This window comes from Myotis nattereri (genome assembly GCF_964212035.1).
Source record: "Myotis nattereri genome assembly, chromosome: 2".
Lineage (NCBI taxonomy): Eukaryota > Metazoa > Chordata > Mammalia > Chiroptera > Vespertilionidae > Myotis > Myotis nattereri.
This window is the reverse complement of record NC_138076.1, coordinates 174,060,456-174,084,848: the sequence shown is the minus strand read 5'-3', so window position 1 is coordinate 174,084,848 and position 24,393 is coordinate 174,060,456. Positions and strand designations below refer to the sequence as shown.

Below are 24,393 nucleotides of genomic sequence, written 5' to 3'. Positions count from 1 at the left end.
ACATACACACACAGGCATTCTTACACACACACACACACACACACACACACAGAGAGAGAGAACAAAGAAAAACTAGGAATGAGCACTGCAAAGTCAGAGAGTTTTACTCAATGACTTGTAACATCCTGACCATTCAGACCATTCAGCATAGAGACTATAGTGGCTCTATTCTGCTGCATAATCCCTGAGGAGTTTAAGAAAAAAAAAAAAAAGAATAAACATGATGCCACTGTTGCTATATTCTGAAATAATCATATCTTGCTTGCGATTAACCAGCATTTAGATAGTTACATTGCATTAAAACATTCAGAAAGTTTTGATTTGAGCATGACCACCAGCTTCTTTTTAAAGAGAACTTATTTTTGATTCTCTTTCTTCATCTGTTACACATATTAAACTACTTAACACCATAAACCTGAAATCTATCTTAGGTTATCTACTGGACATTTTGTGTTGTTGTGTGTTTTTTGTTGTTGTTGTTGTTGTTGTTGCAAAATTAAAGATAAAATATTTAGCATCATATTTAATACCTAAGATGAGGACTAACAATCATTATTTCAATACTTTTTTTCAAAGCAAATATATCTCTATTACTGTCAATTGGGGGGTGCAGTTTTCCCCCACCTTTAATTTATGGGGTAGTTAATAATTAATGGGTATAACTGGGTCCATTTAAACTTCTTTCAGAACGAGCACTTCGCCCAAACAGAATGTATTGGCGACAAGGCATCTATTTGAATTGGTCTCCTGAAGCTTATTGCCTGGTAGAATCTGAAGTCTTAGATAATCATCCAGAGAGTTTCCTAAAAATTACAGTTCCTTCTTGTAGAAAAGGTAAGGAAATTAATTCAAAACGTTGAACTGTACCACTAAAGAAATCTAAACTTAAAAACAAACTTTATAGCTTCTCTTTGTTAGCTTTGTGACAGAATAAAGTTCCAATAGGGCGGTGATGAGCTCTTGTTTGGATTATGTAGGCTGTATTATTTTGGGACAAGTTGTGGACCACATTGATTCTCTCATGGAAGAATGGTTTCCTGGGTTATTGGAGATTGATATTTGTGGTGAAGGAGAAACTTTGTTGAAGAAATGGGCATTATATAGTTTTAATGATGGCGAAGAACATGAAAAAATCTTACTTGATGACTTGATGAAGAAAGCAGAAGAAGGTATGTGTTGATGCAACTTACAGATGTTTTTAAGTGATGTCTCAATATTTGTAAAGTGAGTTTTGTTATAAATGTAGAGACTATTCTTATCCATGGGAGATGTGTTAGAGTATATTACATTCAATTATAGTGAAAATTCAGGAAAATGGATTATATTTGTTACCCATAAGAGCATGTATTCTAAATTGAAAGGAATGTTGGTTTTAGAGGATGAATATTGCCACATGAGCAACATAACTTCATCTGTGAAATGGGACTACTAACCAAAACTACTTAATACAATTATTATAAAAATTAAAATAGATTATACATGGAAATAACTTAGCAACATGTCAGCCATGTCATAAGTGCTCCACGAATGTGGCAAAAGATAGATAATGTCCTAGTCAGATGTTGGATAGTCTAAGGCAGTTCTGAATTCTGCTTTCTAATGAGTGAACCTAGGAATAAGTTTTAAATTACAATAGATAGGTATTAATTTAACCTTTAAAACTTTATCAAATTTTCTAGAAAAAAATAGGAGTGGTAAGAAAACCTAAAAGACTGAGTAGAAATAATAGAAAACTTGTGAAAGTCATAATCACAAATTTATATGCATTCTTTTATGTACTTCTCAGGAGACCTCCTAGTAAATCCAGATCAACCAAGGCTCACCCTTCCAATATCCCAGATTGCTCCTGACTTGATTTTGGCTGACCTGCCTAGAAATATTATGTTGAATAGTGATAAATTGGAATTTGAACAAGCTCCGGAATTTCTCTTAGGTAACTATTTTTGTTAGTTTGAGAATAAAATGTAGGGTGCATTTTCCTAGTAATCTATAAAATTTTCAAATATAATTGTATTATCATGATTTTTTGGTGTTTTCATATATTTATCATAATGTTTTTTCCCCCTTTTGGAATGATATATTTTAAATTAATGTTTCGGATCTAGAATTTGCTTTGCACACAGTCTTGTAGATTAGGTTTGAGATGAGGATGAGACTAGCATGGAAGCACATATATCTATAAAATATATCCTTGCACTTTCTTTAATTTCCAGGGTTTGGAAGGCAGATAAAGAGGTTTTTGAATGAGTGATACAGCCATTTTTCAGTCTCAAAAAAGACAAAGTGGATTACCAGTTAGCTTTGATGCAAGGCATTGGGCAAATAGCTATGATAATTTTTTCAGTTTTGACTCCAGATTTTGACCACAAAAAGAGTTTTGTTTTTATCAGCTATGGAAGGTGGGATAAAAACTAGGTTGGAGAAGAGATAATGAATGTGCCTTTTGGTGGAATGTGAGATTTGGAGGAGCATGTCAGTGGAAATCTCCCAACACAGAGTTCAGTGGGTAGCTTGTGAAATTGTGAAAATCCTGTCTGTAGGGATCGATTAAGTTAGGGAGTGGATGGGGTCCTTGAGTGGGGAGTGTGTAGATGGAAGACAGAAAGACTAGGGGTAAGACCTATAGGCCCATCTTAGTTTATGGAGCAGAAGAAAGAAGAGGCATCATTAAAGGAGACTTGATTCAATGAAGCAAGTGGGCCGATTTATCTTCAAGTATGCAACAGGTATAATTACACCCGACACAATTCAGGTTTTCTGCTTGGACAGATTAACTTACGTGCTTTGTACTTTCTTTTCAAAAGGTGATGGCAGTTTTGGATCAGTTTATCGAGCAACCTACGAAGGAGATGAAGTGGCTGTAAAGATATTTAATAAACATACATCACTTAGACTGTTAAGACAGGTAAGAAATCCAATACCATTACCAAATTCAACCATACACTGTTAATCTCCTAGAACTCCTGTATTACACATGTTTGTGAAAATGCAAAATGATCACCATGTTTCCCCCCAAAGTTTATTTAGTTTAATCATGAAATCCCACGTTGTCCTCTCTTCATGGAGGAAAAAAGTTTTGTGTTTATCTTGTTGAAAACAAAGAAAAGACAGTTTTCTGATAATTCTTGTTTTCAGGCTTCATAGTTATATACTACATGTACAGAAGAAAAAGGGTACCTCTTTTGAGGTCTTGTATTTCAAAGGAATCAAAATTTATGCACAGTAGCCCATTTAAAAACGTTTCTTGGCCTCAATTAAATCACATTTTCTTTTCTCAACAAGCACTTATGTTCAGGGTAATGCTGTGTGCTGATGGGCTTATGTGTCACTGAACCAATCACTACGTTAACAAAGGTATTACTTAGAGTATCCCTACCTATCCCAAGGCTGGAGATGGGGTCAGTTCCCCCTAAAGTTGATGGGCTGCATGGGTGAAGGTTGGATACCCCAGCAAGAAACAAGGTATTATTAGAAAGAAAGAAGGGTGACTGGATGTTGAATGCATAACCAGAGTGGTCACTCCAGTACCCTCTCTTGTTTTGAGTACTGGGGGGGGATTTATTTCTTTTTTTCTGAGTTTTTCCTTGTGCCCAGTCAACTCAGCCAAGGGTTCAAAAGCCTGAGTGAGGGCAGTGAAGGATGAAGAAATGACAGACAAAGAGAATAAGCTGTGTCTAGGTGGATGTTCCTGTGCCCAGCTGAGGCCACAGAGAGAGAGATCCAGAGGCAAGCTGAGCCTTTATTTTATAGCCAGAGGTAAACAAGGTAGTGGTCACCATAGTTACAATGTTCTTGTGAGTTTCACTTGTTTTGGCAGTAATTGCTATATCTCCCTCAGCCCATTAGTTTCCCAGATAAGATCTAGGGAGTGTCATAAGGTCAAGCCTAATTATGCTAAGAGAGCTGTGCCCTCTAAGCTGGGACTTGTTTGTGGCTTTGCCAACAGGTCAGTCCGAGGCTTAACCCTATAGCAGTGCCCTAAATTTCCTGAAAGTAGGAATGAGGGAGGGAGACAGGGTGAGAAGAGAGATAAAATCCAATCTGCCATCTTATACCAGAAATCAATTATATTTTTGAATTTGTTCATTTTTTCTTTTGCCCTTGATTCATTAAAAAAATATTTTGTGCCTGAATCTGAATCTAAATAACTTAGAAAAGGCACAGTTACAATATATTAGTTACTCTGAATAATAAAAATAATTTTGTGTCTGTGCAAAATACTGTGGAGTAATTTTAATTATTAGTACTAGAAGTCACACTATAGCTCTAAGGCAGGGGTTCTCAACCTGTGGGTCATGACCCCTCTGGCGGTCGAACAACCCTTTCACAGGGGTCGCCTAAGTCCATCCTGCATATCAGATATTTACATTACGATTCATAACAGTAGCAACATTACAGTTATGAAGTAGCAACGAAAATAATTTTATGGTTGGATCACAACATGAGGAACTGTATTTAAAGGGCCAGAAGGTTGAGAACCACTGCTAAAGAATAGCTAATAAACAACTTGTTATATAAGTTGATTTTTCAGCCTAAGTCATTAGTCTTCAATGTATGTTTCAAATTTTCGGTAATGTGCTCAGGGAACTCTTTGAAAACCAGAACCCAAAAAATGTATACAGGACTGACTAGTGCATGGACAGCTAGGTGAACCAAGGAAATGGTAGAAGGAATAGAAACCCCAAGAAACTAGAAATAGCAATCAGAAAGATATATGCACCCCTATGTTCATAGCAGCACAATTTACCATAGCTAAGATTTGGAAACAGCCTAAATGCCCATCAGCAGATGAGTGGATTAAAAAACTGTGGTACATCTATACAATGGAATACTACGCTGCTGTAAAAAGGAAGGAAGTCCTACCATTTGCAACAGCATAGATGGAGCTGGAGAGCATTATGCTAAGTGAAATAAGTCAGTCAGAGAAAGATAAATATCACATGATCTCACTCATTTGTGGATTACAATGAACAACATAAACCGATGATCAAAAACAGATCCAGAGACAGAGAAGCAGTGATCAGATGCTCAAACCTCAAAGGGAAGGGGGGGAGGGGTTAAGGGGCAGAGATCAACCAAAGGGCTTGTATGCATGCATATAAGCCTAACCAATGGACACAGACAACAGGGGGGTGAGGGCATGAGTTGGGGCGGGCAATAGGGGGATAAGGACACATATGTAATACCTTAATCAATAAAGAAAGGAAGAAGAAAGAAAGAAAGAAAGAAAGAAAGAAAGAAAGAAAGAAAAGAAAAGAAAAGAAACAGTAGAGTGTGAGTAATATGCTTCTTCTTAAAAAAAAAAAAAAAAAGGAGCCGAAACCGGTTTGGCTCAGTGGCTAGAGCGTCGGCCTGCGGACTGAGAGGTCCCAGGTTCAATTCCGGTCGGGGGCATGTGCCTGGGTTGCGGGCATATCCCCAGTGGGAGATGTGCAGGAGGCAGCTGATCGATGGTTCTCTCTCATCGATGTTTCTAACTATCTCTCTCCCTTCCTCTCTGTAAAAAAAATCAATAAAATATATTAAAAAAAAAAAAAAAAAAAGGAGCCTTGGCCAGATGGCTCAGTTGGTTAGAGCATCATCTCTACAGGAAGCAACCAATCTATGTTTCTCTCTCACATCAATGTTTCTCTCTGTAAAAAAAAAAAAAAAAAATCAATAAAAACATATCCTCTGGTGAGGATTAAAAATAAACAAAATTAATATTTAAAAAAAGAAAAGAAAATCAAATGAAAACATTTTAGTGTTTGGTGCTACCTTTTGAGGGTCGTTCTGCCAGTGGTCAGGAGTTGCGGCTGATCGATTACATTCTTTTGCTCTTTTCTAGAGCTGCTTTTCTAGAATAGAAAATTTGGCTTCTGCCTGTGAAAGAAAATAGAGCTAACTTGACTTGTTTTCACCAACTCAGCTAATCAGACATGGGAGAAAAAAGATTTTAATCTTCAAAGATTTTGTCTGAAGCCTTTGTCCTTGGCAAAGCCCCTCTCAGGGCATTCAGCCTTTCTCGTTCAGCTGGCAGATTGCTCCACACGTCGGTTTCCTGATAGATGCAGTTGGCACTGATACGTCCCATCTTTGAAGCTGGTTGTTAACAAGCAGAGCTTCTGCAGAAATCACAGCTGAAAACATGAATCCATTTAAAATCAGCTAAGCTATCCATTTCATTGAAATTACAGTTTCAGAGTAAAGTGAAATAGGCAGAATGAAGCATGTGGAATTAAAACAGCAGCAGTATCCTAAGGAGATGATGAAGTTTCGCACTATGTGGTCTAGAAAAAAAAATGGTATCAGAACAGAGAGCTCTCTGTTCAAGCTAAAATGGCGTCTCTGACTTCTTGGATTGGAAAGAGGTTGTTGCAGGTGGAGACTGCTTTAGTAAGGGCGACCTGAGACAGGTCACTCTGAGGAAGGGAGAGTATTGGAGCTAAGATCTGGATGGCAAGAAGCCTTCAGCTCTGTGAAGCAGGAAGGGATTTCTAGGAAGAGAGATCAGCAAAGGCAGAGAACCTATGGCTATAAGGAGGGAGCTGGGTGGGTGTCAGGGATTGAATGAACACCAGCATGGCAGAGGGGTGGTGAATGAAAAGAAGAGAGAAAGGAGATGGGGTCTGAGAGGTGGGCCGGGGTGAGATCAGGCCAGGCCATGAAGGTTATATAAGTGCATAGGATTTTTTTTTAATGTCCATGAATAAACCTGGTAATACATTACATTTTTAAAAGATATTTTATTGCTTTTTAGGAAGGGAGAGGGACAGAGAGAAATAACCATCCCTGAGAGAGAAACATCATTGATGGGCTGCCTCCTGCACACCCCTCCTGGGGATCAAGCCCACAACTTGGGCATGCGGCTCTGACAGATTGGAACCCATGACTTTTGGGTTCCTGGGTCGACGCCCAACCTCTAAGCCATGCATGCCGAGCAGTATGTGGAATTTTAATCTAAGAGTATGGGAAGTCATCAGGGAGTGTTCAGGAGAGAGTGAAGCCATCTACACCTGTGGGGTTTTGAGGAGAGGGCCACAGCATAGATTTCTGTGGCCTTAGACATGAAATGTTTCTCATCAAATCAGAGATCGACAGGCAGGTTGTACCTTGCAAAGCAGTTACAGTGGATTAGTGGTGGCTACTCAGAACCTGGCGCTGAGAAGGTTAACATGATCTGTTAGCGTGACCACAGGTGTGTCCTGTCCCTGAATTAAATGTTCTGATGAATGCAGAGCAAAAAGAAAAATAGAACTTAAAATGTTAATTCATACTATAGTTTCAAAAAAATGTGGGAAACGTAAAAAAGCTCACAGAAGAAACAGTTTCCTATCATTGAATCACCCAGCGAAATCCATCTCAGGGTGTGGACACACTTAAGGCAGGAGACACTTGGGTCAGAGCGGATGTCCTGTTCCTCTGAAATGATTGGCTTTTGCAGGAGCTGGTGGTGCTTTGCCACCACCACCACCCCAGCTTGGTCTTTTTGCTGGCGGCTGGGATTCGTCCCCGGATGCTGGTGATGGAGCTGGCCCCCAAGGGCTCCCTGGACCGCCTGCTGCAGCAGGACACAGCCAGTCTCACGCGGACTCTGCAGCATAGGATCGCGCTCCATGTGGCTGACGGCTTGAGGTATTTACTCACTCCTGTGGTTTTCTCTTCCCTGTATGACGTGTGTTAGCCCACACTTCCTCCCAAGGCTCTGAGAATAGCACTTCCCACTAACAATGTGTCCTAGTAACATTAAAAAAAAAGGGGGGGATGAAAAACGACCATTTCCCCGATTGAATTTTAAAATCTGATAAAACAAGAGAACAAAGACCACGGGGAGCCTCCCAGCTAGTGGTAGGGAGTAGGAACCCAGGAGTCCTGCTCCAGAGCCCATGATCTTGTACTGACTGACCTGCTTCCTCTAAAAAACTACAGGCGAGCATTCCAAGTATCAAGGAAAGTGTCAGTGATCATGGATGATTACAATATGCAAAGATGAGCCCATCTTTCTGAAAAGGACTAGAGTGACCTGGGTTCTGGATCATAATGTGTCTCCGAGGCACACCTACCCTGCAGTCAGAGGTAGACGGCCGCGGAGAGGCAGCTCAGCAGTGGAGAGCCTGTGGTCTTTGGAGTCAAATGGAGTGGGATAGCCTGGCGAGTGTGGCTTAGTGGTTGAGCGTCAATCCATGAACCAGAAGGTCACAGTTCGATTCCACTTCAAGGCACATGCCTGGGTTGCAGGCTTGATCCCCAATGTGGGGCATGCAAGAGGGAGCCAATCAATGATTCTCTCTCATCATTGATGTTTCTGTCACTCTCCCCTTCCTTTCCTCTCTCTGAAATCAATAAGAATATATAAGGAAAAAAGGGACTAGGATAAATCACTGCTCACACACTTTGTATCTGTGATTTTATTTTATTTTTAGTATATTTTTATTGATTATTGTTTTCAACCCTCTCCTACTTCACTTTCTGGTCATTGTGCTCAGCCCTCACCTCCCTGAGGTGTCTTGAATATACCAGCTCATCTCTCCACCAGGAATCTCTGACTCCAGATATCCTATTGGCTCGCTTCTCATTTCATTCAGTTCTCTTCTCAGACAGGATTCCCTGAATCCTATGTCTCTCTAGTCCCTGTACCACTCATTTCAGACTGGTATTCTTTGTTTTTATTTTTTTTTAATTGTTTATTGTCTGTCTTTGCCACTAGAGTCTAAGCGTCACAATAGCAGGAACTTTGCATCTCATTCATGGTTGCATCCCCAGCACCTAGAGCAGTGGGGCCTCAGTAAATATGTGTTGGCCTTGGATGGAGAGGGAGGAAGGAGGGAGGGAGGGAGGGATGAAAACAGTGCCTCGCCATAGTTGCCACGCAGTGGATACAAATCTCCTTCCCTTCTGAAATAGTGTGTCTCTTCCTTTTGGGCAGTATCCAGACATGTAAATGGAATGGGCACTGAGGAAAACAAATAAACACAGCTCACAAACTTAAACCAAACCAAACCAACCAAGAGGATGTAACTCTTAGTAACATATAGGGAATATAATAAGTGTGTAACATAAGTAGATTTCTCTTTCTGAAAGAGTGCAGAAACCACTGTAAAACAACAGAATCAATAAATGAAACAGGAATGCAGATTTGGGTTTGGGTTGCTATACCTACTTTTGAACACCAGGGGGAACCTTGTGTTAAATTAATCCAGATAAAGTGCAACTAGGCTTCATGTGTTTCAGAGCCGCCTCGGTCACGTTGCTCGATTTAACTAACTCCATATCCTAGTTTTACCCTAATTCTTCCATGTACTCCCCAAAGTGCGGTTTTATAACATGGAGAATTGTTATTTTTATTACTCACCCCTGTTTGAAAGACCTCCTCTCTAAAATAACTTATTCGGGTTCTCTGAGACCTTCCTTTAGAAAACAAATCCAGTAGTTTCTGATGAAGTTCGTGAAGTTTTAGCATATTTTCCTCTAATTTGCTTGATTTTTTTTCAGCATAATGTCAAGACAGCATCTGGATCTTGTGCCCAAGAGGGTAGTAGATTTCAGTAGCTATCAATCTTCCACCAGCACTAAGTAAAACTCAGCATTAAAGTTTGTCTTCCCAAATACAGGATGTCCCCCAAAATGCATGTATTATACACTTTAAATAATTATAAAGACAGTGTTTATTAAGACATTTCATTTTCATTTAACAACCATCAGCTGTTAAAGTGTGTATGTATTTTTGGGACACCCTGTATATTTTAGTATAGAGTCTAACTACAGAGATAGAAAGAGGCAATGAAACCACACTCCTTTGGAGTCCTTAAATGGTGGAGCTGTTTTGAGTGACATACAAGAACTTCTTTACATTACATATTTTTTGTTCCACAGTTTTGTCTTCAACTATTAACGTACATCTTTAATTCAGTCTGCTCCTTTGAGCTCTTCGTCATAATTCTCAATTACCAGTGAAGACTTCCCATAAATACCCATGTTTCAGGACATTCAAAATTGAATTTACTTTCTCTATTACTTCTGCTCCCTATCAACCTGCTTTTTCTCTCATATCTCCTACTTGCCAACAAAAATCCTTGTGGTCATATCCAGACCAACGCCCTCCCCAAAAAGTAAGTATCCATTTGTCCACCAGATTTTATACTAGTTGACATTATCTTCTTATCCCATTCATTTATTTTTATGCTACTGCTGCTGCCTTGGTCTAGTGCCTCCAGGAAATTATCAGAATATTTCTTCTAAAATAAAAATCTAATCATGCCTGAAATTTCCTGGTTGTTCCAGGCTGTCTATGAAGTACATCCAAATTCCTTGGTGTAGCATCAAAACTCTTTCTGTATGCCCTGTGCCTGCCTCCCTGGCCTCCTGCCACGCTGCCCTGACTCTACATTCTAGCCATGCTGAAGGTCTTGACATTTCATGGACATCCATGTCTATCCTTGCATTTGCCATTCCTCTTTTTCCACTAAGTTGTCTGCCCAGAGGACTCATTTTCCTCTAGAATTCGCACACATAACATCTCCGCAATGACGCTCAACAGCACCATGAATGGTTGGCTTCTGTAACATGTTTCTGGAGTCCACTCCATTCAAGACTTGGTGTTGGGTGCTGAAGAGGGAAAAGTAGAAATGATATTGCTCTTAGCAATTGAAAAATTGGCAGTGTAATGGGAGAGTCTGCTTTGCTATCTTATCTCTTTGCTTTTGTCCCTCTCGCTTCCCTAGCATTGCACTCACTACATTTCTGCAACCTTGTTAGAGTCCCCATTTCTCCTTATAGATCAGTGGTTCTCAACCTTCCTAATGCCATGACCCTTTAATACAGTTCCTCATGTTGTGGTGACCTCCAACCATAAAATTATTTTTGTTGCTACTTCATAACTGTAATTTTGCTACTGTTATGAATCATAATGTAAATATCTGATATGCAGGATATATTTTCATTGTTATAAATTGAACATAATTAAAGCATAGTGATTGATCACAAAAACAATATGTAATTATATATGTGTTTTCCGATGGTCTTAGGTGACCCCTGTGAAAGGGTCGTTCGACCCCAAAAGGGGTCGCGACCCACAGGTTGAGAACCGCTGTTCTAGATCGTGACCTCTCAGGATACACTGGTGATAGTCATGATTAATGAAAGACTGTGTTTAGACTAATTTTTAAAATAAAAAAATTGTTAATGCTTATTGTCACAATGCATAAATTGTGGCTGAAATATATTTAGGAAGGCAAGATCTGCACTTGTTAAGATTTCAAAAGTTATTTTGCTAGTCTATTAAAAGTTATTAAAACTGTACTTTTAAAGATTAAATTCTATAATTGAACATTTTAACTAACCCAGATAATCTTTCCCTCCCACTGACATTATTCCAAATTAAGTTTAACTACTTTTTTAACCTCTGTGAAGAATTCTGAGAGTCTGTATTCTATAAATATTCTGTAAGAGGCATGCATTATGAAGGATTTGGCTGTTCTTCAATTATTCATTACTTGGCTTTAACTTTTTTCTTCTTAATCTCCCAGCTTTCTCTTCAGCAGGGCAAGGGTGACTAATGGCCTTTTAGTAAGCCCTTAGTAAATTTTTCTTTCATGTCCATTCCTTATTGTTAAGGTCAATTTCATTAGTACATTTATCTTATTTTTCAGCCAAAAAATACGTATACTGAAATGAATAGGCCTAATGTCAACTGTCCTAACTACATCCGGGAAGGGAATCTTCTACTGCATTAGTTGATGTAATTAAATGATGCATACAACTGGGCCATCATGCAATGGAAATTTCAGGGTATTGCTTCCTTTCTGCTCCTCCTAGTCCCTCTGCCAGTGATTGGTACTAGATAATGGAGTAAATATTTGCTAATCTAATGTGATCCCAAACCAAAAAACCACAAACAAACAAAGGGTTTATATTTATCTCTATTAAGAACTGTGAAAAATTGTTCTTACAATGTCGGTCATGATAAACTTGGAAGATTACATGGAGATTTATGGCATATTTGACAGCATGGAAGAGAGAAGACAGAGGTGGAGAAAGTGTGAATTTTGTGAATATATAAGGAGGGGAAATAATTGACTTACTGTAGTAGCTGGAGCACAGTAGTAGCCCCCAGGCCATGTTTCCAGAATAGACAAGATGTGGTTGAGATTAAAGCTTTATTTTAGTGTTTTTACAAATAATGCTGCAACGTACAGAGGAGTACGTGTATTCTTTCAAATTAGTGTTTTGGGTTTCTTCAGGTAAATTCCCAGAAATGGAATTGCTGGGCCCTAAGGCAATTCCATTTTTAATTTTTTGAGCTAAATCTATAATGCTTTCCACAGTGGCTGCAGTGATGGAAAAAATAAAATAAAATAAAAACAACAAAAACCTTTTATTTTATTTTTTATATTAACTAGTTTTATTAACTTTATCGTCAGTGTCCAGCTCTAGTTGCTTATGGATCAGTCTAAAAGGAAAGATTTAAACATCACCCAGTATTACTTTTCCCAAGAAAATGTTTTACTTATTCCAAGTCTTACCCAAAATGTTATTTGTCAACCTTAATTTATAATGGAATCGGGTTTAAAGTAAGTTAGGTCAAAAGGATACAAATTGAAAGCTAGAAAAGTGTTTCTATTTTGATTACTATTGAAAAGCAGAAAATATTTTCCAAAAGTTAAGTAGCATTTTAGTCAGTAAAAATAAATATCAAAAGAGAAATAGAATAAAGAGAATGTAAAAATCTGAGATAAACTTCTGTATGGTTTTAAGAAAAGCAAAACTATTAAGTAAATGGGGATTACAACACTATCCTATCAACTCGTATTAAACATATTTACATTTTCAACTAGTAAAAATACTCATGTGATCATTGAAGGAATTGAGAATTCCTTTTAAGTAATTCTTAAGGTATATGAAAGAAAAGTCTCGAAAACTGGTCATTTGTTTCAAATGGTTGTGGCTGAAGTATAAATCACTTATCAGGATTGACCTGGTTTGATGTTATTGTGTGTGTCTTTATTTTTAAGGAATATGTTTGCTTTATAGTATTGGACTTCCTTCTACAATATCTTTTAACTTCGAGGGTCAAACAGCACAGAATTTTTAATGCTTTGCATAATGGACATACATATTTAAGAAAATCCTGACCAAACTTATAATGACGCAATCACATTTTAGTAAGACGACCCGTGCCTTTCTCTGGCAGATACCTCCACTCGGCCATGATCATATACCGGGATTTGAAGCCCCACAATGTGCTGCTCTTCACCTTGTATCCCAATGCCGCCATCATCGCCAAGATCGCTGACTACGGGATTGCTCAGTACTGCTGCAGAATGGGCATCAAAACTTCGGAGGGCACACCAGGTGGGGGATATGGTTTCCTTGACAGTTCCCTCAAGATGGCAACAGTGTCTTCAGTTGTGAGGCCAGGAGCGTGAAGAGAACCCTGAAGCCTGTCACATTGTGTGCAGACACTCGCTGACTGTGTGAAGAACTGTGACCAGTACATTGTAATTTTTAAAAATATATATATTTTATTGATTATTTTACAGAGAGGAAGGGAGAGGGATAGAGAGTTAGAAACATCGATGAGAGAGAAAGAGACATCATCAGCTGCCTCCTGCACACTCCCCATTGGGGATGTGCTGCAACCAAGGTACATGCCCTTGACCGGAATTGAACCTGGGACCCTTCAGTCCCCAGGCCGACGCTCTATCCACTGAGCCAAACCGGTCAGGGCTAGTACATTGTAATTTTAATCGTTGTATTCTGTAGGGTAAAAAAAAAAAATTAAAAAAAATCAACTGATGTAATTTTCCAGGGGAAAGAAAACAAAACAAAAAGAGAGACTATTTATTTTTTGTCAAGTTCTATTTTAAAAGTTGGATTTTTACAATACTTACATACTCCAGAGATGTTTGTAAAAAGGAACAGCAAAAGTTTTAACCTGGGTAATGTTGACCCCTACCTAAACATGAAGCAAGCCAAGTTCAGGTTCACAAACTCTTTTTCATAACTCTGAGACAGTTCAGGTACTGGCAGGGACCACAGTGCAGTGTGTCCACATTTTTAAAGATATAAATAGGGGATGGATTCTTTCAACTTGAAGTAACTTGGAGACCTTTAACCTTAACTCAGACAAATGGATATACTATATCCTGTTGGGGGTGACAGTTCTGGGTCCTGTGATAATTGTACTGTTGACTGAGATCATTGCTGACTGATGGCTTCAACTCATCCATAGAAATGCAACAGTCTTTGGGTAAATAAAAATGTTAGTCTCTGGTTATTCACTATCATCTAATAGAGATTATGTAACGTGTTCTACTTATACTTCTCTGAAAGTGAAAAAGAAAGAAATAAAATAAGACATAGCTTATAAATCGCTCATAATTTTGATCTATGACTGTTTATATACTCATTGCATTTGTTAAATCAGGCTTATCTGAAAAATTATTTCTTTAAAAATAGTTTTTAGACAATGAATCATATTTTCCCAATTATTTCAACATTATTATTATGATAATTCTCTGAGGGAAAATGATCCTTATTTATTTATTATTTATTTATTTATTTGTTCATGCATTTGGCAATAATTTATTGACAGTTTACCAAATACCAAACGGGTGCTATTACTTAATAGCTATTTGGGGTTCATCAAAATTCACTCGCTGGGGCTCAGTGTTCATTGCTGTAAATTGTGATGAGGGAAATAATGTCTATCTCATGGGGTCGTTGAGGGCAAAAAGGAAATAATGCATATAATAGAACAAGGCTTGGCATATTGCAGTTGCCCCAAGTATGTTTACTATTACTCTAGTGGTGAATTTTGGAATGTGCATGAATAAGTGTAAATTTTGCTATCCAGAAGCATACATTCCACCAGGAGAAATAAGGCTGGAAGCAAATAATCATAAAGCCTTGTGTCAGTGTCAGTAGGAAATCTAGTTCAAAGTCTGGTGATAGCCCCAAGGAGCAAGTGATTCCCTGAGCTGTAGGCCATCAGGACTTCCTTCTAGGGAAGGTGATTCTGGGTTTATATTTTCAAAATAAGCTTGAAGGCTTGGAAGAAAAGGGGAAAAAAAAGGAGTGGGAGGAGACATTCCAGGCAAAAGAAACTAAGGAATAAAATACCCTATTCAGATACCTTCAGGAAATTTGGTATGAGTTAAGTGATAGATGGAAGATGAAGTGTTATTTAGTTTAGTGTTTTTCAATTTCGGCTCTATATTGGATAACATGTAGAGCTTAAGAAAATGTATTTACTGGGTGGTACCTTCAGAGTTCTACTTTAGTAGGTGTGGAGCAGGCTTCTCAATAGGCCACACGATAGAAGTTCCTGAGAGGGACTTTATTTGTTTTAGACATAGTTTCATTTTTATTTTTATTTTGGGTAGAGGGAGCAGAGTCACACATTCTCAAAATAATGAAGGCAGAATTTTAGCCATGTTAATGTCACTTGAAGTCTAGAAATCGCCCTCCTGCCCCTTTCTGTGTTTGAAACACTTCCCTGGAAGGAGAAAAATAATAGAGATTTATTTTCCTATTAAGTTTCATTTCTTTAATTTTGAAACTTTACTTAATAATTCCTTATAGAATGCTTACTGTTATTCTTCTTCAAGATCGACCTTGGGGTGAAATGTCCTGGGACAGGACTGTTAATTGCTTGATCAAGGTGTTTTCTTATTGAGTTGACATGGTCTAGTTTAGAACTCATCTCCCAGACACTTCATTAGCATATATGCCTAATTATATGTCTCCTTAGGTATATGAGCTCTGGTTTGGGCATATTTATTAATATATCTGTTTATTTTCAGGCTTTCGTGCACCTGAAGTTGCTAGAGGAAATGTAATTTATAATCAACAGGCTGATGTTTATTCATTTGGTTTACTACTGTATGACATTTTGACAACTGGAGGTAGAATAGCAGAGGGTTTGAAGTTTCCAAATGAGTTTGATGAATTGGCAATACAAGGCAAATTACCAGGTAAGTTTTATTTATCTTCAATGGATTAAAAAATATCCTTTAAAAAAGCTATTTAATTGTAGTTGTGTACCTAATTCATTTCACAGATGGTAATTGCATAGTGCATGAATATTCTTACATCTGTGATACAAATAAAAATCACATGAGTATAGTAGCAGTTTTAGGCTTTTTAATTTATTTTTAAAATATTTTTATTAATTTTAGAGAGAGGAAAGGAGAGAGAATCACTGCTCTGCTGCCTCCTGCATGTCCCTTACCTGGGATTGAACCCGCAACCCTGGCACATGTCCTGACCAGAAATAGAACCATGACCTCCTGGTTCATGGGTAGATGCTCAACCACTGAGCAACACTGGCTAGGCTAGGCTTTTTTATAAATCCCAAGTCAATATTGCTTTATTTGGTGTATATTTAGAAGAATGCTCAGAACAGGATCATGCTATTAAAACTTCAGGTGTTGTGACTTCTGTTCCCATAAAAAGTTACCATGTGCCCATTTGCCTCGAGTGTTTTCATTTTCTTGGAGTGAAATAATGTATATGCAGGAACAGAAGTTTGAATTATTTATAATAATAATTTTTAGTAGTAAATATTTATAAGAATTAGTAAATGGGTATTTAATGAGTTCAAGTCTCATTTTGAATGATTGTTCATGCTTTTAAGAAATTCTAGAACTTTTTCATTTATTCTTTATTATTTCAGCTCCCAGGACAAAGTACTCTTTTAAATATATTTAGTTGTTTCCCATATTTTCCGCTTCCCCTGTCATTTAAGAAATATTTTTGAGAGTACACTATATGCCATATGCAGGGATATAGTTTTAACTTTCTCCTTTTGGGGACTTTAAAGATTCCCAGCAAAAGGAAATTTGTTCTCATTTGAATAAACTTTTGACACACTCTGGGTCATGTCCCTTATTTACCAGTTATCTTTCCAGTCAAAGTTTCCAGGTTTCTGTTTTACTTCAACCAGAAGAATGGCATCTCTCTTACAAAAACAAATGTGTACAAACAGACTGTGGAGACATGACGATTAATATTCAAATAAAAAGCACTTCTATAGGAGTCTAATTATTATGTGAACAGAAATGTTTTCAGTCTATTTGAAATACAGCTGTGGAATGAAAATACAGTATTTTATTCAATTGGTATTAGTGTCTTTTTTTTTACCATAAAAAAATCCATAAATCTTTTTTAATGTCTCAACTAGAGATAATGCTAACAAAATTAGCTTTTGTGATAAGTAGATTCATAATTAATATAGGATTATATAAATCAGTGTTTTGAAATATCTGGGTCTTTTATGTACACTGAGTGGAAATAAAATAAATGTTCTGATTTGTCTAATGTTCTAGCATCTTTTTGAACGTTTTAGATCCAGTTAAAGAATATGGTTGTGCCCCGTGGCCTATGGTTGAGAAGTTAATTAAAAGGTGTTTAAAAGAAAATCCTCAAGAAAGGCCTACATCTGCCCAGGTATTACTGTGGTCAAAATGTATCAATATTTGGAACAGAACATCAAATACATGCATACATGCACACATATATAAAATCCCGACATACATATACTCAAACACATAAATAAACACGCACATTTCAGAAAAGTATAAAGCAGATGCGTGTGTCCTCTGCCAGCCCAGATGCACAGTGAGAGAGCATTACCACCTCAGAAGTCCCCTCATACCCTCTTTCCCTGCTTGCACCCCTCTCCTTTCCCTTAATCCTTGCACTGTGCTGGCTTTTGTGCAATCCTTGCTTTTCTTTTCTTTATGATTTTGCCATTCAGTTTAGATTTCTGTATTTACAGATTATTTAAAATGTAATCATGCCCTAGCCGGTTACTCAATGGTTAGAGAATTGGCACATGGACGGAAGGCTTTTAATTTATTTTAAAAATATTTTTATTTTATATAAGTTTTATATTAATTTATACTATATTAAATTATATAAATTATATATATATACTAGAGGCCCGGTGCACAAAAATTTGTGCACTCGGGGGAAGGGGGTCTCTCAGACAGGCCTGTGCCCTCTTGCAGTCTGGGACCCCCCGGGAGATAACGACCTGCTGGCTGAGTCCTGCTCCCGGGTGGCAGAGGGCAGCCCCAATCCCTAGGTGCAGCCCCTGGTCGGGCTCAGAGCAGGGCTGATTGGGGAGTTGGGGCACCGCCCCCTGTCATGCACAGAGCAGAGCGGATTGGGAGGTTGTGATGCCACCCTCAGTCATGCTCAGGGTAGGGCCAATTGGGGGGTTGGGGCACCGCCCCGTCACACTCAAGGCAGGGTCGATGAGGAGGTTGCGGCGCCAACCCTGTCACTCACAGAGTAGGGCCAATAGGGGAGCTGCGGCACCGCCCCCTGTCACACTCAGGGCAGGGCGGATCAGGGGGTTGGGGCGCTGCTCTCTATCACCCACACAGCAGGGCCAATCAGGTGGTTGGGGCGCCGCCACTGTCACACTCAGGGCAGGGCAGATGGGGAGGTTATGACTCTACCCCATCACACACAGAGCAGGGCCCGTGGGGGGTGGGGGGGTTGGGGCGCCACACCCTGTCACACACAGAGCCGCAGGGCAATCAGGGGATTTGGGCGCTGCCCCCTGTCACCCTGATCCCGGTGCGAGGAAGCCTCGCGGCTCCGCTGATCCTGGTGCTGGGAGGCATATTACCCTTTTACTATATAGGATAGAGGCCTGGTGCATGGGTGGGGCTGGCTGGTTTGCCCTGAAGGGTGTCCTGGACCAGGGTGGGGGTCCCCACTGGGGTGCCTGGCCAGTCTGGGTGAGGGGCTGAGGGCTGTTTTCAGGCTGGGACTGAAGCTCCCAACCACTCCGTTTTTTCTTTTTTTTTTCTTTTTTTTTATTCTGGGCCAGCTTTAGCTCTGAGGCCTCGGCTGCTGAAAACAGGTTTCTGGCTATTGTTTACCGTCTGTATTTGATACAATGTTGCGGTCCGGCTGGCTGAACCGCCGCTGAGTAAAGCAGGTTTCTGGGGTTTTTTTAGCTTCTTTATTCGCAACATAGTTGCTGAGAGTTGCAGCTGAGAGGCCGGCAAGTCAGTCGGGGAACGTTGGAGTCCTCCGTCACTGAAGTAAGCAAGCCTCCCTGTTTGCATCAGCTGCCTGGCTGCCGGCCGCCATCTTGGCTGCCAGTTAATTTGCATATCTCGGCCCTACTCTGTGAGTGACAGGGGGATTAGCCAATGGGAAGGGTAGCGGAGTGACACTAATTACCATGTTTCTCTTTTATTAGTGTAGATATTTCATTTTATATAATATAAATTAATGTGGGTTCAATTCTGGTCAAGATCACGTACCTCAGTTGCAGTCTTGATTCCCGGCCCTGGTCAGGGCATGTACAGGAGGCAACCAATCAATGTGTCTCACTCACATAGATGACTCTCTCTTTCTCTCTCTCTCTCCCCTCCCCCATCCTTCCACTCTCTCTAAAAATCAGTGGGAAAATATCCTCATGTGAGGATTAACAACAACAATAAAAGGTTTTCAAATAACCTCTTCTAACACATTATTGGAAACAGAACTCGTACATGTTTTAAACCAAAACAGAGTTTAATGGATCAAAATAAGAGCTGTCTTTATGTTGTGGACTTTGATTTTGTATAGTAATTTATTGAAAAATTTTTGTTCAACTTTAAAATTTTCTACTTAAAAATAGCTGAACACATTTCCCTGACTTTATCAAACTTTTTATAATCATCTTGGCTACTAACACTACTGGTTTTCTAATTGTGGTTACCATTGTTCTTAATCACACAGACATTTTCACAGTGAAGTTTTCATAGCTTAATTATTGTTTTACTTTTTCTTCCTTTTATTTTCATGTATACTTTTCCTGTATTTTATATTGAATTTTTTTAGTACATGACATAATTAGAAAACTTTAACATATTTAATTTTTTAACTGCAATATATACTAAGCAAGATGGGTAAACTCATCACCTTTGTCAGATGAGGTACTGAGATAATAAGGGGCTTTCTCAGGGTCTCATGTGAGGGGCAGGCAAGTGGCTCTAATTCGAATTTCCTGACTCCTAGTTCTGTTTCCTTACAGAGGCTCTACACTGTCTGTCTAGTTCTTTAGTGCTTGAAGGAAAAACATAAAACCAGAATCTAGAAGTGAGTTGTGAGTTTTGTTACCAAAGATCAAAATTCATTTTCCCTTCAGTTGGCCCGAGTATTTATCTTCCTAAGTAACTTTTGAACATGATGTGGCTCTGCAGTGTAAAACTGGGTGACCCTGCTCAATTTCCGTCATCACCACCTTGCAGATTTTCTTTTCAAGTTACGATACATACCACATATACAAAAAGAGTATATATCATGCCCAGTTTAAAAAGATGTATTATATTAATGTGATTTTTATCTATAGTTTTGCACTATTAGTCTTGTTGCTCTGGGTGGGTCAGAGGTTAGCTAACAGGTTTAGGTTTTTCTTGATAGAGCTGTAACATTTAGGTCTACATTATGTGCAAGAATCCGGTCTTTCAAAAGGACCTGTGTTAACTTGATGTGCGTTGTTTTGTTATTTTTAAACTTGCTCAGGTCTTTGACATTTTGAACTCGGCGGAGTTAATCTGTCTGATGAGACACATATCCATACCCAAAAACTTCACTGTGGAGTGCATGGTTGCTGCAAATCAGAGCTGCAAGAATGCCAGCATCTGGCTGGGCTGCGGGCCCAGAGACAGAGGCCAACTCTCCCTTCTTGACTTAACTACTGAAAGACTTACTTCGGAGGTAAATCCAAATACTCTTTAAATTAGAGATGCTGTAGAAAACTTATTTTTGCAGATTATTATATTTTATTTTTCAATGACAGTTTATATTCAATATTATTTTTTATTAATTTCAAGTGTACTGCATAGTGGTTAGATAACCTTAAATCATGTACTAGTTAAAAAGTTACTTAGGAAGAAATGAAATAAGAGCTAGTATAGGGGAATTATTAAATTGGCTTTTGTTAGAACAAGAGTATTCATCTGAAATGAAATAAGTATGTGTTTGGTTTTGAAATTGCAGTATATGTGTGTCGTAGGCCAGGGTCTCTAAAAACGGAGACTGAGGCAGAAAATCTTGTATGAGTGATTTAAGGAGAGAGAAATTTAAAAAAATAATGTTTTTATTGATTTCAGAGAGAGGAAAGAGAGAGGGAAAGTGAGAGATAGAAACATCAATGATGAGAATCATCAATTGGCTGCCTCCTGCACGTCCCCACCTGGGGATAGAGCCCACCAGCCAGGCTGTACCCTGATTGGGAATTGATCCATGACCTCCTGGTTTATAGGTCAATGCTCAACCACTGAGCCACATTGGCCAGGTGAAGAGAGAGAAACTTTTAAGTATAGGAAGCCAGAAAGAGCAGGAAGAAATCTTAACAAAAATGTATTTTTGAGGAAGTATAGCCTCAGGGTTTATCCATAAGAAATTCTGGAGTACGAAAAAGAGCACAGATTGATCCCTCCATGAGGCATGGGGGCCAGTCTTTATTCCCATATATCAACCAGTCATTGGCTACAATCTTCCCAAGGAGAGAGGAGGTATAACTTCCCAGCCATTTCTGGGAGCTGGTATAACCTCCCAAGCTAATGAAAGCTGAGGACAGCTCTGTTGTGAAGGGTGCAGCTCTGAGCTATTAGTAGCCAACACCCAGAGCAGCTCGGGGCGGGTGCAACTGACTGAGAGAGGGGCTCTGGGCACAACTTCTGCAATATGTTGTATTGGCAAAAATAAAATAAATTTCTAGATTTTATAAATAACCTAGTTTTTCACTGTTGTCTTTAAATACGTGTGCCTAAACATTACTTTTAAGATCGAAAAATCTCCTATTACTTCAATGGAGTGTGAAATGGTGAGAAATAACTTTCAATTTCCAGTTTTAGTTTCAGATGCATTCTAGATAGGCAAAGCTTGTTTGCCAGTTAACTCATTTATTGTTGAAAATTAAATAAAATTGGTATTATTTTTAAAAGCAAAAGAGAGAAATTAAAAGAGTTCAGTATGTGGATGGCAGAATATTTTTTTAAAATATATTTTATTGTTTTTTTTTTACAGAGAGGAAGGGAGAAGGATAAGGAGAGGGATGAGAGAGAAACATCAATCAGCTGCCTCCTACACACCCCCTACTGGCTGACGCTCTATCCACTGAATCAGACTGGTTAGGTCTGGCAGAATATTTTTATTTTCTGTAAGTTCTGGTCACTTAAGCTAGAATCAGTTTCTTTAGAGTGTTTTTCTCTTCTTAATAGGAAGTTACCAATAGCAGAATACTGTGCCTCGCCTTGGTGCACCTGCCTGTGGAAAAGGAAAGCTGGATTGTGTCTGGGACACAGTCTGGCGAGCTCCTCGTCATTAATTCTGAAGATGGGAAAAAGATGCATACCCTTGAAAAGATGACCGATTCTGTTACTTGCTTGCATTGCAATTCCAATTCCAAACAAAGGTACACTAGTAAATTTGACCGTTGGGGTAAATTTACATATCTTTTAGATGACTTAATGTGTGGAAATTATTATAGCATCAGCAAAGATTGCTCAGTTTTAACATTTTCCCATTGTTAAAGGGAATTGTGGGAAGCCACTAAGGTATTTATTTTTCTGTATACAGATCAAACTGAGGCATTTATAAAAAAGGCCAATTATTTCTTTAGGCCTCCAGCCTTGTTCCTGGTTTTATCTTAGCTGTTGCTCCATTCTTTATCATTCCTCACATCAACTTACCTTTGTAGTACCTCTTTAAAGATGACTTCTTGTTCATTCTTTCTTTGAATATGTATATTTCAATTTCTTGTTCTGTGTCAATCTAAAACATATGATTTAACTAACTATCAAATTGGAAAAAAAAGTCAAATAAATGCATAAGTTGTTAATAGGTGAAAATACTTAATCATGGTCAGTTGTTGGGATCTTATCTCAAAGGAAATTATCTAAGTGGCATAAATTCAGGTGTGAGTAACAGGTTAGTTGCTGTAATCTATGTGGCGGGATGATTTCCAGGAGCCATTAAGATTATTGCACCCCAAAACTCCTCTTTGATAAGTCAGTAAATATTAGAAAATAAATATTAGAAAAATGTGAAGCCCAAGTGTTTGGCAGCTGAACATTTCAAGTAAACCATGTTTGAAATTATAAAGTTGCAATGGTTTGAATATTGTCAAAGAAAAATTTCATCAGATATAGTTAAACAAGCAAAGAAGACTTTATTGAAGACTATTGCAATAGAGGAAAGAGAATGGACTCAACTCTGCTGAAATAAAAGCCAGGACAATTATTTTTATTTTTATTATTTTAAACTAGAGGCCTGGCACACGAATTCGTGCACATTGTGGGGTTGGGGGTTTCCCTCAGCCCGGCCTGCACCCTCTCCAATCCAGGACATTTCTCTCAAAATCCGGGACTGCTGGCTCCTAACCGCTCACCTGCCTGCCTGCCTGATCGACCCTAATCCCTCTGCCTGCTGGCCTGATTGCCCCTAACCACTTCTGCCTGCCAGCCTGATCACTCCTAACTGCTCCCCTGCTGGCCTGATCGTCCCTAACCACCTCTGCCTCAGCCCCCACCACCATGGCTTTGTCTGGAAGGAGGACCAGATGACCAGAAGCTGTCTGGTCGACATGGTCTAATTAGCATATTAACCTTTTATTAGTATAGATTTCATGGGGGTTACATTAATCTACATGAACATATAGGTTACATGTGCAGATTTCTAATTTACAAACTCTATATATAGGACCATGCCCACCACTCAAAGTCAAATCTCCTGTCACCTTATATAAGGACCCCTTTCTTAACCATTCGAGTGAGCAGTGGGAAAGTACTGGAAGTCTTTGGGATGAAGGGAAGTAGTGAATGAGACTGAGCCATCTGTCTTGGCAAATTGGTCCTTATTGAAGTTAGGCTGGGACCCTCCCTAGAGACTGGGAGATGGGCCACTCTTCCTTGAATATATTTGTAAGGGAGGGCTCCAGGATTCTTGAGAAAGGCCTATATAATTGGCAAGAGGCTAGAAGAAGATTTACATCTCAACTGGGCTGAGAAAGAATTACAATTGTTAAGTTTTTTTTTAAGTAAATGATATAAGAAAAGGGATCAAGGGCCTATAGTCAGGAAGAAACCTGTTTAAAGATTTAATCAAGCTAGGGAAAAGGTTAAGGCCACCTTGGTCAAGGTAAGCATTCTTTTTGTAACAATTTTGACATTTTTTCTTTTAGCAAGCAAAAAAATTTTCTTTTGGTGGGAACTGCTGATGGCAACTTAGCAATTTTTGAAGATAAAAGTGTTAAGGTAAATGTTGAATGCATTCTACACCAAATTTATTAAGTTATTTGTTTTATCTATGCTCATCCTCAGCTCCTTCTAAAGTGATTATAAACTTTCTGAGAGCAAGGATCATAAATTCTGCTTTTTGTCTTTTTTTTGCTTCATAAAG

At 38.7% G+C, this 24,393-nt stretch overlaps 1 protein-coding gene across 1 annotated transcript in view; it reads left to right on the top strand.

The window, feature by feature from the left end:
- The window catches only part of LRRK2 (leucine rich repeat kinase 2), a 127,393-nt gene that overhangs the window by 91,879 nt on the left and 11,121 nt on the right, over positions 1–24,393 (top strand). The window contains exons 36-46 of the mRNA XM_081082367.1: positions 688–834; positions 978–1,169; positions 1,787–1,933; positions 2,805–2,905; positions 7,424–7,614; positions 13,169–13,329; positions 15,783–15,953; positions 17,327–17,427; positions 20,512–20,706; positions 22,215–22,408; positions 24,176–24,248. Of these exons, the coding sequence (XP_080938493.1) occupies positions 688–834; positions 978–1,169; positions 1,787–1,933; positions 2,805–2,905; positions 7,424–7,614; positions 13,169–13,329; positions 15,783–15,953; positions 17,327–17,427; positions 20,512–20,706; positions 22,215–22,408; positions 24,176–24,248 (1,673 nt within the window). The remainder of the gene's footprint in view (positions 1–687; positions 835–977; positions 1,170–1,786; positions 1,934–2,804; positions 2,906–7,423; positions 7,615–13,168; positions 13,330–15,782; positions 15,954–17,326; positions 17,428–20,511; positions 20,707–22,214; positions 22,409–24,175; positions 24,249–24,393) is intronic.